At 42.4% G+C, this 16,424-nt stretch overlaps 1 protein-coding gene across 1 annotated transcript in view; it reads right to left on the bottom strand.

Moving 5' to 3' along the window:
• The window catches only part of LOC308081852 (copine-9-like), a gene marked incomplete at both ends in the record, with an annotated part of 117,445 nt that overhangs the window by 24,774 nt on the left and 76,247 nt on the right, over positions 1–16,424 (bottom strand). Inside the window, 8 exon segments of the mRNA XM_080423472.1 lie at positions 2,630–2,811; positions 6,626–6,672; positions 7,608–7,669; positions 7,800–7,853; positions 8,543–8,618; positions 9,682–9,723; positions 12,566–12,670; positions 14,741–14,844. Coding sequence (XP_080279598.1) covers positions 2,630–2,811; positions 6,626–6,672; positions 7,608–7,669; positions 7,800–7,853; positions 8,543–8,618; positions 9,682–9,723; positions 12,566–12,670; positions 14,741–14,844 — 672 coding nt within the window.

Raw genomic sequence — 16,424 nt, 5'->3', positions numbered from 1 at the left:
TCTCATAGTTCTACTTGAATGTTGACAAGAAATAATAATCCTGCTAGTGTTTGAGTAGCGCGAGCCGTGAAAAAACCTAAACAAAAAACACATGTGTAGCGTAACGCTGCCGCTAGGATGAATATACCAAGGATTAGTCTGTGACGTCACTGCTAAAATACCAAGGGTGCGTCAGTGACGTCACTATCATATTGACAATAACAGAGACAACGTTACATTTTGAGGTTTCGAAGACCAACGCACACACTGCTTTGGTTGTGTATTGTTGTTCTGTTATTATTATAACTCAAGACAACGTCAAGAACACAGTCAAACTTTATTATTCACTCTACACTCTGACAAGTGACTCTTCTTCTGTGAATGACATTCTCTATCTCCCAAAGCCCCATAGTCAACAGCGCATATTTACCATTACTGTTGAATGAAATGTACTCGGGTACGGAAGAATATTGGCCAATGTGAATGCTGGCCAGCTGGGAGAGGCCAATCGTACTCGGGAACGGTTTGAATCAATCGGACCCAGTCTGAATCCACCCTTAGACATAGACTGGGCGGCCCGGGGGGCTGACAGGTGACCTTCCGATTTCCAGAAGGCCTCTCTACCCACTCACTTGTCAAAACTATGCAATTCAGGTACTGAAGGAAACGGATTAGTCTAAGAAGGAAGGGTAGAAAAACAAGCAGTGCATCACTGTCAAGTTCTTGCTTATTGTAGAAGTGTCTTTTTCTGATGGAGTCCAACTGGTATTAGCCTACTCAGGGAATAGATGTAGCCAAACTTCAGGCATGGAAACTAAATCCAATAAATCCAAAATGGAACTGGGCTCATCGACCAACAAGGCCTTGCATGTGACATATATATATATATATATATATATATATATATATATATATATATATATATATATATTACACCAGTATATATATGTTACAGCACGATTGGAAAACCTGTCGGATTGAAAAAGTAGCGCCCGTCAAAAAAACGTCGAACGTTAAATAAAAATAAACAAACAGTACTGGGTTTGGTGGTGTTTTATACTGTCTGAATCAGCTTTGTTTGCGTTCGTTTATGTGCTAAAAGAGTGACTTTGAGATCTGCTTCAGTGTATAATGTAAGTCAATGAGGAATTGAATTATCAGTTTGTAATCACTGGAGAAATTATTTTTGGGCGGTGAAACCGCCCCTATATGTGAGGTTTGGACATCGACATTCGCTGCACTGTGATTGGCCACCATTGTACCCCCCCCCCCCACCTATTGTACCCCCCCAACCCTGCGCTGTGATTGGCCACCATTGTACCCCCTAACCCTGCACCGTGATTGGCCACCATTGTACACTATGGTGGCCAATTCAGGACTATTCAGGACTGTGATTGGCTAGTGACACATGACACATGTGCATAGCCCTATACATAGGACTATGCACTTAAAAAAAACATATTTATGTTTTTTTAAAAAAAAACATATTTATGTTTTTTTTAAGTTAGGGGTGTACAATGGTTGGTCCACAATATTACTTTTCTTTAAGTGAACTTCCATCACTGTGATGACCACTGTGACCACACCGCCCACTTCACACTGGGTGTGATTTTTTTATTTCTTGTCCACCTTTGGAGTTACATCATGGCAAGGTAAGTACACAACCCACTACGCCACCAAAGTGGTCTTGCCCTTTAAGTCATGGGTTTGTTGGGGTTTATTTTGCAATAATGAGGACTAGGACAGAGAGAGAGCAGAGACATGTGACACAAGAATGGTTGGATTCTTCCAATCCCTGGTCTTCGCAGTCACATTGTACCCCCCCCCCCCACCTATTGTACCCCCCCAACCCTGCGCTGTGATTGGCCACCATTGTACCCCCTAACCCTGCACCGTGATTGGCCACCATTGTACACTATGGTGGCCAATTCAGGACTATTCAGGACTGTGATTGGCTAGTGACACATGACACATGTGCATAGCCCTATACATAGGACTATGCACTTAAAAAAAACATATTTATGTTTTTTTTAAGTTAGGGGTGTACAATGGTTGGTCCACAATATTACTTTTCTTTAAGTGAACTTCCATCACTGTGATGACCACTGTGACCACACCGCCCACTTCACACTGGGTGTGATTTTTTTATTTCTTGTCCACCTTTGGAGTTACATCATGGCAAGGTAAGTACACAACCCACTACGCCACCAAAGTGGTCTTGCCCTTTAAGTCATGGGTTTGTTGGGGTTTATTTTGCAATAATGAGGACTAGGACAGAGAGAGAGCAGAGACATGTGACACAAGAATGGTTGGATTCTTCCAATCCCTGGTCTTCGCAGTCACTAAGAGCCTAATGGTCTGTGCACTGAGCCTCCAGGCTCCCTTACTTATCGAGTTACATTTAGGTCTAGTTAGTTACCTAATACAGTGTACACAGTTGTTAACTTTTCTCAGAAATACCTCACTTATCAATACTGTAAACAAATGCAATGTGGAAACAGACTGAGACAGACAGACAGACAGACAGACAGACAGACAGACAGACAGACAGACAGACAGACAGACAGACAGACAGACAGACAGACAGACAGACAGACAGACAGACAGACAGACAGACAGAGACACGTGTGTTTTTTTTTCTCACTCTCACCAGTGGGAAGCCGTGGGAAATCTTTCCATCTGGGGGAAGCTTGGCGCCGAATCCATACGCAGGGAAGAGCTTGTCACTGTCATAGTCCTGGATGATCTCACCCACAGCCTTAAGAGCCATGGCATAGGCATTCATCTGATAAGGATTCATGTAATGCAGCGACGTGGGCTGGGATGGATTACCTAGAGAGGAGGATCACGCGTGCACACGCCCGCCCGCCCACCCACACACACACACACACACACACACACACACACACACCACACCCACACCCACACACACCCACACACACACACACACACACACACACACACACACACACACACACACACACACACACACACACAGGATAGGATTAGTAGTCAGATGGACAAGTTGCATAGGCTATAAAATGAGCATCAGTTACTGATTTTGATGATAAACAGGTGGGTGAAATATTTTTGTTATACAAGCCACATCTGTACATTTGTAGTTTTCAGGAAAGGGATGAGGAAAGGAAATAGAGTAGAAAGAACTGCAGTATCAAGGGCAACACCATGCCAGGTTCATTCCACCCGGCTACCATTAGACTGCTGAACGAAGCAAGATCACCGCCTATCACCAATCACCAACAAATACATCGATGACCCCATGGACATTCCTGGCCAGGACCTGCCCCAAAAGCAGTGGACAACTCTCAACTGATTGAGGAACGGCGTAGGACGCTAAGGTGTAGGTACAGTATGAAGAGGTGTAATGTGTGTAATGTTCAGAGCATTCATACTATGATTAAGAGTACTGCAATATTAGTCATGGAATTGGATGTAAAGAATATGGTACATATGTTGAAGTTGGAGTACCATAGATAGGCCTATTTCCTCCTAAAACGTTGTATTAACTGCAAAAAACTTGGATTACCCAGAAGATTATCAAGATGTTTCACATTCTCTTAACAATACTTTTCCTGGTTATTGAGTTGCAGTCACATCAGGCGCAGCACAATTTCTATTTTGAGCTGGGTGATTACATATTAAGTCACTATGATAGGAGGTATATGGTATTGGTACGTCACAAGTTCAGACTGTTCGGCATTTAAGGGTGAATTACACTTTGATTAGTGTCAATCGGTCAAAGAATATGCGGTGTGTGTGTACTGTGCAAATGGTGGTAGTGAGGCATCTGTGTGGATCGGTCACCCAATTCAAATGTTGAATTGCTGGCGAAATGCATCAATAAGAGAGAGGGGATGGGGTGGATTGGAGAGCTCCATCTCGCATTTGTCCAGTGTGAACTAGAAAACTTATGTGGACAGCAGAGACAGAGAGAGAGAGACATGCACAGACTACACAAATGTACTCATTTCTGGCAAAAGAACATCATGATTGACCAGATTATGACAAATTTTTCTATTTATTTTTTTATTTATAATGGTTGATATAGCTCCTGACCTGTACCTGTAGTGAGCTATATCTGTATGATCTGGGTCAAACGTGAGTTTTCACTCCCCTAGCACAGAAAGCACAGCCCACACCAAGAGAAAGATCGAGTGAGGCATAGAGTGAGGGAGTGAGAGAGAGAAAGACGTTCACTTATTATGCGTTCACTTCTGACAATCACACACGTCAAGTTTAATATCAATGTCAATGTTGAAGACGAACAAAACCCACGTAAAATGTTGTAAGGCCCTGCCCACTGATGGGTGTTCAACAATTCAAAGAGCAGCATTCATTACAGAGTCGTCTTTTTGCGAGGACGATAACCAAACAGTATAATGTTATTCATTCCATTCATGTATTCCCCCAGTAGGGTAGATTTATTTCCTCTCACACAAAGTGCAGAAAAACGCCAAGAACTGATTGTCAGCTATTATTCTAGAGCACCTTTTAACACTGACGCCTCTCAATTTGATCTCCTGACATACTGTAGTCTGTAATAATCAGGACAGTTTGGTGTGTCATGGCCTTTAGAATAGTAGTTCGAGGCATACCGGTGTGCTATGAGACAAGTCAGGTGTGCCTTGGGATTTTGTGAAAACCACACATTATTATTGCAAAATAATGTTATTTCTTTCTTTCTATAGAACAGAGGCATATTTCCCAGAACAGAGGTGAGTTCTATACCCTTGGGAAGTAGGGACGCCACGTTGAAAGTAGTTATGGTAAATAGATCTTATCCTATATTACGATTGCCTAGAGGGTCAAACGACAGTGGACGGACGGGCGGGCGGGCGGGCGGGCGGACGGTGGACGTCACAAACGTAACATGCAGACCTGTGAGGCGCGCCGTTGCTCCGATCCGCACCAAACTTGGCACCAACACTGGTCAGGGGTCTGCCATCAGAATAACCACACATGGGCTCTTTTTGCTGACATCCTGCAACCATAGATGGCCTGACTGTCTGAACTAGTTCAAGGTTCAAGGTTGCACTTTATTGTTACATCTTGTGTACAGGTACGTGAGTAAAACTTATTTTGGTTTGGCTTCCTTCAGACAATGCAGCAGCATAGGTAATAACAACAATATAATAATGATAGAAAACGTAAAAAGATTTAAGGAGAAAGAGTACAACGTGCGTGTCAAATGTACATGTGCATAAAAAGAAAAAAGAAGAAATTGGTTGTATACACCAACAGCATTTTTCCTTCAGAAGCTGCCACCTAACTTTGCGTAAACAACTTCACAGTATATTCTATATACAGCAGATTAGGTACAGTCATAATACACCCATAGTTTGGATGGGTTCAGAGTCAGATTGGTCAGAAGTTGGGTGGAAGTGATATATTTATTTTTTGTTTCCGCATTCAGCCCAGGCTTCATTCTGCCAGCAGTGAAAGTAGCGATAGTTTGGTACAGACGTTGGCTGAGGAGAGGAACTATAGTCTCTCTACAAACACCTCTGAAATCCCTCTCTAGTGATCATGCATAAACACAAACTGTCACAAGAAATCGCGAAACTTCCATACGTCCATGACAAATGTCCCACAGTGCGTCGGAACGATATCCAGAAATGCTTCAGTCCACTCCAGACACAAAGCAAGCTGCACAGCTGTGATTCATTTGATCAGATTACTGAGTGGGCAGGGTCTGGATCTCAGAACAAAGAACAGGTCTGATTGGGGGATGAAGGGACACTTATCTTTTCTGACAGGCCATCAGAAAAAAAGTCCTGACGTCGGATGGATTATTTTGAAGCATAGAGGCCTTAAGACTGAAACAGAGTGGAAACTCATCACATACTAACCAACACGATGGGGTTACAAAGCTCAGCATGATTGAGAGAGCTGGACCATGGCCATTTCTCATGTGCTCAAGGCAGAGAAGAAGGCAAGGCATTAGGTGCCCTCATGGAGAGAAATTGATGTGATGGAGTCTGTGAAGAAGGCCCACTATGGCACTCAGTTGCACTCAGGTGAGGACTGTGAGTGTATCTTATGTAAAGCTAGTGCTTTACTGAGTGACTCAGTCATCTCAAAGTCTCAAAGACTGCTGTAACTCCCTACTTACTGGCCTCCCGGCATGTTCACTTAAGCCCCTTCAAATGATCCAGAATGGCGCAGCACGCCTGGTCTTCAACCAGCAAAAATGTACGTCTCATGACCTTATCCAACCCCGCAACCCCTCCCGCTCATTCAGATCAGCTAACACAGGAATGCTGCAAGAGCCTTCCCTAAAACACCCCGTTGGCTCTACACTGTATATTACTGAATCTTGCATGTAAACCCTCCCCCAAAAGCTCAACTTTGCATTCTATAATACACACACACACACACACACACACACACACACACACACACACACACACACACACACACACACACACACACACACACACACACACACACACACACACACACACACACACACACACAAACACACACACACACACACACACACACACACACACACACACACACACACACACACACACACACACACACACACACACACACACACACTCCTACAGAGCCATGCTGTAAAAGTAACTGTGCCAAGCAACAAAACATTCATCCCTCTTACCGTTTGATGCAGTGAAGTCTATGGCCACCGTGAAGTTGAGTTGTGTCCTGGAGAGACACAAACACTCATTCATCATTCATGACAAGCACTGCACAGCACTGAATGATTGAACTGAATGATTGACGTATAACGTCAATCATTCGTCACTGTCCGATGTTTGTTTCATGTCAAAAATGTGTTTGATTTATTATAAACTGAAGGTCACTTTGGTAAACTGCCACGTTTTTTCTGTTGCTTGTGAGAGGACCACAATGGAAATAAGTCTTGGACCTTTTTTGTGTTTTATCCTCGAACTGCTGTTAACCACTTTAACCCCAGCATCCGCGTTGTGGGGAAAGCTTTTGCTGAAAATAGCAGATCGACACGCGTTGTAAGCTTCTCCATCGGCTATTTTCAGCAAAAGCTTTCCCCACAATAACAAAAAACTGAAAATACACTAGCATAGAGCCCTGAGGGACTCCACTTAACCATATGTACTGTAAGTGGTTATTCTGATAATTATCTATGTGGTTATTTGCTTTTCAAATGAACTAAACTAAACTAAACTAAACTAAACTAAACTAAACTAAACTAAACTAAACCTAAACCTAAACCTAAACTAAACTAAACTAAACTAAACTAAACTAAACTAAACTAAACTAAACTAAACTAAACTAAACTAAACTAAACCTAAACCTAAACTAACCTAAACTAAACTAAACTAAACTAAACTAAACTAAACTAAACTAAACTAAACTAAACTAAACTAACCTAACCTAAACTAAACTAAACTAAACTAAACTAAACTAAACTAAACTAAACTAACCTAACCTAAACTAAACTAAACTAAACTAAACTAAAATAAACTAAACTAAACTAAACTAAACTAAAACTAAACAAAACTAAAGAACTGTGCTACTAACAACTAATGTGAGGGCGATTCCAGCTAAACTGATCACTTCCCTAAATGGTTATTGCTGCAATTCAGAGACTCAGCTCTTACCCGCCTCTGATGAAGTCCACAAATGTGTGCTCTGAATCTGTTTTAAACGATAGGAGAGTCACCTTCAAAGAAGAGGAGAGGACACAAATGATTAAATATAATAATTATTTTATTACATATGACATACTATGTGAATCATATCTAGAATAAGGCAAAGGAAGGACTTGAAATGTGAAATGAAATGATCCTTACCGTTCCTGAGTTGATATATTTCTTCTTCTTGCCCTTCTTTTTAGGATTCAGAACCTTTATCACAAAACATCAAATATGTGGGGAGTGAATAAAATGAAATAAATGGATATTATGTACACATTATCCACATGCACACACTGTTTCTCTGGGCCGGTGCTTCTAGGAATAGGACTGCAATTTATTACAAAGGAGAGTAAAACTGATGTTTCAACACAACGTCTTCATTAGTGTGAGGAAGAGGTACGTTGTAGCTAAATGTCAGTCAGCTTGCACAGTGCCTTGAATAAAGACAACTAAGATGATCTGTGTGATCCAGTATTCTCCTATCATACTATCTACAGTCAAGGGAAGGATTTTAAGCTCATTGCTTTATTCAATCAATACTAAATTTGCCAGTTAAGGAATATAATAATAATAATGAATACTTAAATGCGATTTGTTTTGTTGGATAGTGTTTGATTACGTGAATATTTTGGGTACTCGTTTGCACTGCGCAGGTATATGGAGATCATACTTCAGTCTGGTCATATAGATGTGCCTATGTGTCTGGTTTTGAGTATTGAATTCATCATTGAATAGTTGAACATAAGCTACTGGTCTCCGTGTCTTATTTTCACCTATGTCGATAAACATGAATTAAGTTAAGAAAACCCTCAAGGATTACATTACCTTGTGAATTCAGTTTAATTTATCTAACAGACTTTTGAGAAAATATGACAGGTTTTGTTACTTTCATGCATTACCTCGTAGACATTGAACTGACTCTGGCCTCTGGATAGCTCCCTGTAGCTGGTGGTGAACTCGCCAATAAAGTCGTGACTGTATAGGAGAGAGAAAATTAGAGTTTGGAAGAGCTGCATTCTTCATAATACAGACTTGTACAGACTTGGACGTGAGGAGGATGCTGAAAAGGGTGAACATCAGGAAAGGTCAGGAGATCATCAAGACCTGCGCTGACCTCCTGACACCGGTGTTCAAAACCATAATTTCAACCTCTACACCTTGCCCCGTCCGTGGTCCCTACGTGCTTCAAGTGGTCCACTACTGTCCCCGTACCCAAGAATGCCTCTCCCAGCCGGCTTGAGTCAATGCAGAATCATACACGACCATATCTCAATGCATCTTAGAATCAATTAATTTCCGCTCCTCTAATGTGGACTGGCAAGCACCTGAGGTGTCTCATGATGAGAGGTGTGTGTGTGTGTGTGTGTGTGTGTGTGTGTGTGTGTGTGTGCGTGTGTGTGTGTGTGTGTGTGTGTGTGTGTGTGCGTGTGCGTGTGCGTGTGCGTGTGCGTGTGCGTGTGCGTGTGTGCGTGTGCGTGTGCGTGCGTGTGCGTGTGTGCGTGTGCGTGTGCGTGTGCGTGTGCGTGTGCGTGTGCGTGTGCGTGTGCGTGTGCGTGCATATGTACATATCAGCTTCATGCATGCCCTGCAGACCAGATTGTCTGCAAGGCGCTGTTGTCATGATGATGCTGGTATTTAGAGGGAAATCCTCCAGGGGCACACTATGCATTTTCAACCCCACAGAGAGAGGAAATAGAGTAAGAGATGAAAGGAAAAGGACAGAGAGAAAAGAGTGAAAATCAGGTACAGATAGGTGGCATACTGGTGGAGAAAGAGATGTGATAAAGGAATGAAAGAGTGACAAAAAGAAAAAAAAGAAGGGAAAGGAGGAACCCCCACAATTATACAGTAGCGGTCCTCTTACTGGTAACCTTTTGTCTGGCAATGTGTGACATTTGAGGCAGGAAATGAAGACATAGAGTACGTCTTATGGGAGGTGGCAGGAAGAGGAGAGCAGCGTATCAGATTCCGAATCTCTTTATTGTCATTGTACTGGACAACGAAATTGAGAGGAGAGGAGAGGAGAGCCGTGAATTACCTTCCATCTCTGTCCCAATCATACACATCCACCTTGACTGTCCTGGTGAGAAGGGAAGACAAGAGAGAGAGGCAGAGAGGTGAGACTCATACAGACAAGTGTGTGCAAACTGTGCATGATGTGTGTGTGAGAAAGACAAGTAGTGAAGCAGATGGACAGAACATAATAATGTTAACCCATTAAGACCTGAGGCCGATTCTACAAATGCCTTCAAGTAGTTCGCAATCAGTAGTTCTAACACTTTCAAGAGATTTAGAAAATAGCAGATGTACAAGCTCGCGCTGTGAGCTTGTATATGATCACAGTGGGCTCTGCTATTGGTCTGTTCCCCATGGAGGGTTGTTATTATATATCTATCTCCCTGCTCTTAATGGTTAATGATGGTTGTCTAAATTGTGCTGAGCAGGGAGAAAAATATAGCAGAGTCTGAACGTCAAGATAAAATATTACATCCACACTTGTATTCTCATTCTATATATTTGTTCAATATATATTCGGTCTATAATATTGGTTCAATCTATTCGTGAGTTATCTGACTGAACTGCTTTTTGAATAGCCAACGCTAAAATCACCCACCATCATGACCCTAAAATATTTATCAAATTGAAGCAGTAAGCAAGGTAAACACAGGTTTACCGAGAACCTATAGCATCAGTCTAACAGTATAATATAAAAAATAATAATGATCCGTACATACACTATACTAAACTATAGGATGCCAGGTCAATAAATGAATCTGGCATCTGTCTACATAACACAATATCTAAATTACATTTTAACCTTTGCATAAGACTGGATGGTCGTCAAGGCTAAGTCAAGTGTTAGTCTGAAGAGGTGAGTCTTCAGATTACGGCGAAAATGAGGCTAATTAAGGTAATGTATACTGTAGCCCCATTTAGAACCTCTCCCTCCGCTATGTAGCTCCGAGATGAGGTCCTACGTGGGTCGGTGCCATTTGAGCAGGACATTTTCGAATATTTTTCTACTCAGCCGGTTCCATAATATTCATACTCTTATTCGTTGTGTTTATACCACCCGGAAGTATCATCCCTTTTGGCAGCGGTGCTGCCACCCCTGGTCGGATAATGAATAACAACTGGTTTCATCAGGTGGAAGATGCAATTCAACATTTGACCAGGGGATCAGTAATGTCGCCTCTGCGGGCGCAACTTCCGGTATGTCTTAAAAACACGGAACCGGCTTAGTAGATAAGCGATTTAAACGCTTTTTTCAACTCTTTGGATCGATTTTATTTGGCGCTAGAGGTTAAAACATCTGAGAGCATTGCAGAAAACCTTTGCTTTTTGGATACGATGTGCAGAAAAGGGTAATCATGTAAAGTGGAAAATGTTCGAAAATGTCCTGCTCAAACGGCACCGACAAACGTGGAACCTCATCTCGGAGCTACATAGCGGAGGGGGAGGTTCCTATTGGAGCTATTTATACTGCTGCTAATGGTGTTGATAACAATTAGGCACACAGTTTATTCATAACGATTGTCTCCAATCATGCTTCGTTATAACTACAAAAGAAAGAAAATTCATAGAAAATAATTAATTAATATAAATGTAAAGATTTATCACATCTTTTCAGTTCGATCAGATAACATGTTGCCAGGTTTGATTCTTCCAACTTAATGTGAATACTTATAGTGGGTTTGAATTGATATTAATTAATATTAAGGCATCTTGCTCCCCAAAGCTGTTGCTCTTGCAGAATGTCTGCTTCTCTCCATTTCTCCTCTTTGCAAAGTGGCTTGACTGCTGAGCTGAGCACTGAGGGAACTGATCCAAAGTGATCAAATCATATGGGCACAAAACTCTCCACAGGAGCATATCCACCATTATGAATAAAAGGATGTATTTCACGTTATCAATTGTGACGTTCTTTGACCTGAAATGACTGTAAAACATGTGCGTTCATAACTGTGAAGTGTCACTTAGCGCACTCTCTCTCTCACTCACCCACACACACACACGCGTACTCACTCTCGCTCTCTCTCGGGTGCTGCTGTCCAGAGGCAAAATGCATTTAACTATCCAACCCAATGATAATAATTGTTCTGGGTTTGCTTAAGATAATGAAAGTACATGGGGCTATAAGTTTGATTTACTTCAAACTAATTACAATTCATAACTGTAGTTATAGCAAACATGAATGATAGATAGATAGGCCTTTATTGATCCTGTGGGCGAAATTCTGGTATCATAAGAGCATTGCCGTAGGCATTAAACACAGGACACATTCAGGTAGAGAGAGTAGAGATATAGAGCTAATTCAAGAATAATGAATAACAATGAACAAGTTGTAAGATAAATGTATGTGTGTGTGTGTGTGTGTGTGTGTGTGTGTGTGTGTGTGTGTGTGTGTGTGTGTGTGTGTGTGTGTGTGTGTGCGCGTGCGCGCTTACGTGCGTGCGTGCGTGCGTGCGTACGTGCGTGCGTGCGTGCGTGCGTGCGTGCGTGCGTGCGTGCGTGCGTGCGTGCGTGCGTGCGTGCGTGCGTGCGTGCGTGCGTGCGTGCGTGCTTGCGTGCGTGGCTTGCGTGCGTGGCTTGCCTCCGCGTTGATCCCAATAACACCAGTGCTGGCCTGACACAGCACGCACGGCCGACTGCTGGCATTATTCTGACCACCACGGACCAGTACACTACAACAGCTCCCAGCATGCTCACAGCTTAATGGTGAGTGTTAAATTAACGCACCCAGACATAATCACTCTCGCCTAATTACAAACGGCTGGTGTTTGCAGACACAGGCGTAGAACATAAAAATAGTTTCCAATATGGCATCAGATCATTTAATGAGCCCAAGTAATGGATTTTATTTTTAGCGCCACTTAGCTCTGCATAGTTCCTATGCAGAGCTTCTCTGCATAGTCCCTCACCTGTGAAAGTCTCCATTGCAGAGGGCTCGTACAGGAATGGTGAATGGTTGCCAAACTGGGTTCAGGTTGTTTTTGATCACCTCGGTCTTGTGACAGATGGTGAACCTGCAAGCACACAGAATAATACATCGTTCAACACTGTGAACATGACAAAAGAAATATAGGACCCATCTGGATGGCTGGACTTCTTCTGGAATGATACAGAGGACTACTGTATAGGACAGTGCCGTTTCACTAAAATACCCTGGATCGACCCAGAATTGCAGGTGGCAGGAATATGTACAGTATACAGCAGGAGTCTTCAACAGGGGGTCCTCAAAGTTACTACAGGGGGGCCTCCAAATCTTTGTGTGATAGTATTTTTTTTTTTTACATTAACAACTTGAACCCTAGTCTCCCTATTCTGAGAAGAACTTTAGCCAAAAATAGCAGATCTTCAAGCTCACAACGGTCAAGTTTACCAAGTATTGAGTGGTTAAGTGATTAAATGTCTGAAATAAACAAAACAAAACAAAACATGATGATACTGATGATAGTCTATCTATGAAAAAGTTTAATTTGCAACACAATTTCATACACTATTAAGTGGGGGTCCCTGCTTCATCTCTCTCTCAGCTAAGAGGTCCATGGCCTGAAAAGCGTTGAAGACCCCTGGTATACAGTATACTGTATATGGTGTACCCATACCAATCACTGCTGGCTGTAAAAGTATGGGCACTAGTGATGTGCGGATCGGGTTTTTTCATAACCCGCCCCGCCCGCCCGCCACGGAACCCAACCCGCCCCAACCCGCCCCGCAAAACGATGTATAAATCAACGACTCGGCCCGCCCCACGACCCATGGTGTTAAAAAAAAGATAGTAATGGATTACTTACAGTATAAACGTACGTCGCACAGTATAAACAAATTAATATATGTTTTGGCCTTTACATCTCATTCAACCTTAATATGCAAAACCTACAGCTTGTTATTATGCATAAATGTATTGTCTCTCCTGATAATAACAATAAAAACAATAAGTTGCACAAAAAAAAACTACAGCTTGTGTTTAGTTTTGTTAATGTTATACATGAATGATGGCACAAGGGAGGTTGATTGCTTGCCTTAGTTGCCTGCAATGTGTGTCACCAACTTTCGCCACTAACACTTTATTCATTGCAGACAGACAGACAGTCACTGTGCTTGCTTGTACAATATCCACGACCCATACAAGTTCTGGTTTTGACAGGTTTTATTATCGTCAATTGGGTTCGGCTTGGTTCAGATTCTATCACTTCGGGACCCCGGTTCTGTTTATCATTACACCCGAGCGAACCACCCGTACGCAGTGCTGATTAGGAGGTGACGCAGCTGTGTAAAACTTCATTTGTGCTTCGCCATATGGCGGTGTTGTTGCGTATCGAAAATAGCAGACATACAAGGCGCACAACGCGGCGCGTTGCGACGTGTTGTGAGCTTGTAGGTCTGATATTTTCAACGCTCAACACCATGGTACGAAGAATAGGCTGATCTATCAGATAACTGCAGCGCCGTGAGGTACAGCAGCAGCATCAGGCTGTTGGGAATTAACCCACACTGACATTGTCAGATCATGATAAAAAGTTTCAATAATTATGATGGGTTTTAATGGTTGTACTACTTTAACCAAATAATAATATTAATAATAGGCTTAAATGTGATTTTGTTTGCGTGTGAGAGTGGTTGACCCGCTACACCCGCAGCCCGTATAATTGCCTCTGAAATCTTGACTCGTCCGCCTGCCCCGCGGGTTGACCCGCGGGATCTGCGGGCAACGGGTCGACATCACTAATGGGCACACAATTTTAAAACTCCTCAGGGAGTAGATTGTGTTGAGCTACTGTAGCAGCTTCTCAGTAGTTGTTGGAAACAGTACTAGTGTTGTTGTCCATATAGTGGCCAGCAGGCCAACACACTGAACTTGGCTCAACAAACTGACAGATGGGCTGTATTGCAAAGGATTAAGAAACACACACAAGCACACATGCACACATGCACTCACGCAAACACACACACACACACACACACACACACACACACACACACACACACACACACACACACACACACACACACACACACACACACACACACACACACACACACACACACACACACACACACACACACACACACACACACACACACACACTTACGTCCCATCCTCGTTGCTGCGGTAGAAGACCAAAAAGGGATCAGACTTGCCAAAGAAGTCTTTCTTGTCCAGCTTGTTGGCACACAACTGCATGGTAGCTATATCCTGTGAGAACAAGACAAATATAGTTCCTTGATTCCCAGAAGACTCATGTTAATTAAGAAGTAGCATTTAATTAACAATAAGTGTCTGAGCTCAATAGAAAGCAATAGAAACTGAATCCAGCACTACCCATCTATCCTACTGTAGTATAATCTGACACTGTAATATAAATATGAGGCAAATCATAATTAAAAACATCATTCATGTTCATTCATAGTAAGTACTAATTACTTATCATCTATACTTTAAGGAGTTTCTTTTTAATCTCATGTGTGAAAATAGACATAAATATAAGGCTTGTGATCTTATTTTTCTTTTCTTTTACGTATTTGACAGGTTGGATTCCAGAACACGTACTGTAATTGCATACAGTCTTAATACTGAGTCATGCTAATTTGATTGACACTAAGTACGCCATTCTCCTCCTACTTCATACTTGAGGTTTGTTGTTTCCCACCCCTTGAATATTAAGTGCAAAATGGCCATCATGAATATGGTCTATTGGGGTTTTCTATTTCATTATATAATATTGCAGATTTCCAGTACAATAATATAATTTAAAAAAATCCTGACCTCTCCATTTCATACATTACATTAGACTTGGTTATTATCTCAATGTGGAATATTAATTGGAAGTGGAATAAATTGGCCTATTTTTATTCATGCTTTTTAAAGCATGGCCCATATGGGATCTCTATGCTTAAAACACAAGTAAGTATGGGTTTCTTGGCCTTGAGGAATATTTAGTTGCATTGACAAATGTTTGGTATTTCACACAGAGATCCAAATCCATTGAGAAATTTCATGGGAGTATTTCTCAACAGAACGTGCCCAGTGAACCATTAATAATACATGTGACTGTCTGCTTTAAGCTACACACTCAGTAAATATCTGGGACCCACAAGGATAATGTTACTTTTGCCGCTCCATAGTTTAGCCTTCAGTGTGATTCCTGGAACTCTCCTCACATCCATATATAATGCCTTCCACTTTATGCTATGGATATTGCACAAAATAACACTACCTCATAATTAAATTCATTGCCATGGAGCTTTTAGGAGAACTGTGTGTGTGTGTGTGTGTGTGTGTGTGTGTGTGTGTGTGTGTGTGTGTGTGTGTGTGTGTGTGTGTGTGTGTGTGTGTGTGTGCGTGCGTGCGTGCGTGCGTGCGTGCGTGCGTGCGTGCGTGCGTGCGTGCGTGCGTGCGTGCGTGCGTGCGTGCGTGCGTGCGTGCGTGCGTGCGTGCGTGCGTGCGTGCGTGTGTGGCACTGCGTACGTGCGTGCGTGCGTGCGTGGGTGGGTGGCACTACGTACGTGCGTGCGTGCAGCGAAGGAATGCATGGGTTCGACATTGTGTTTGCATTTCCAGTGCAGCATGCATGTTTGTGTGTGTGTGGTGCGCGCACTGTGGCATCTCCCTTTGATTGGAGAGTCTAATTATTTACCCACTGTTCCAAAAAAAAACTACTTCCTGAATAATTCATGAGCATTTGTCATCATTACTTTGAGTGGCAAATCACCTTCTCCGTTGTTATGACAGATGCTGACAAATTAACTGAAAAGGGGAAAAGGACTCATTTCTAC

This window comes from Gymnoscopelus braueri (genome assembly GCF_963280865.1).
Source record: "Gymnoscopelus braueri genome assembly, chromosome: 3".
Classification (NCBI taxonomy): domain Eukaryota; kingdom Metazoa; phylum Chordata; class Actinopteri; order Myctophiformes; family Myctophidae; genus Gymnoscopelus; species Gymnoscopelus braueri.
The sequence above is the reverse complement of the archived record's forward strand: the minus strand, read 5'-3'. Positions and strand labels throughout refer to the sequence as shown.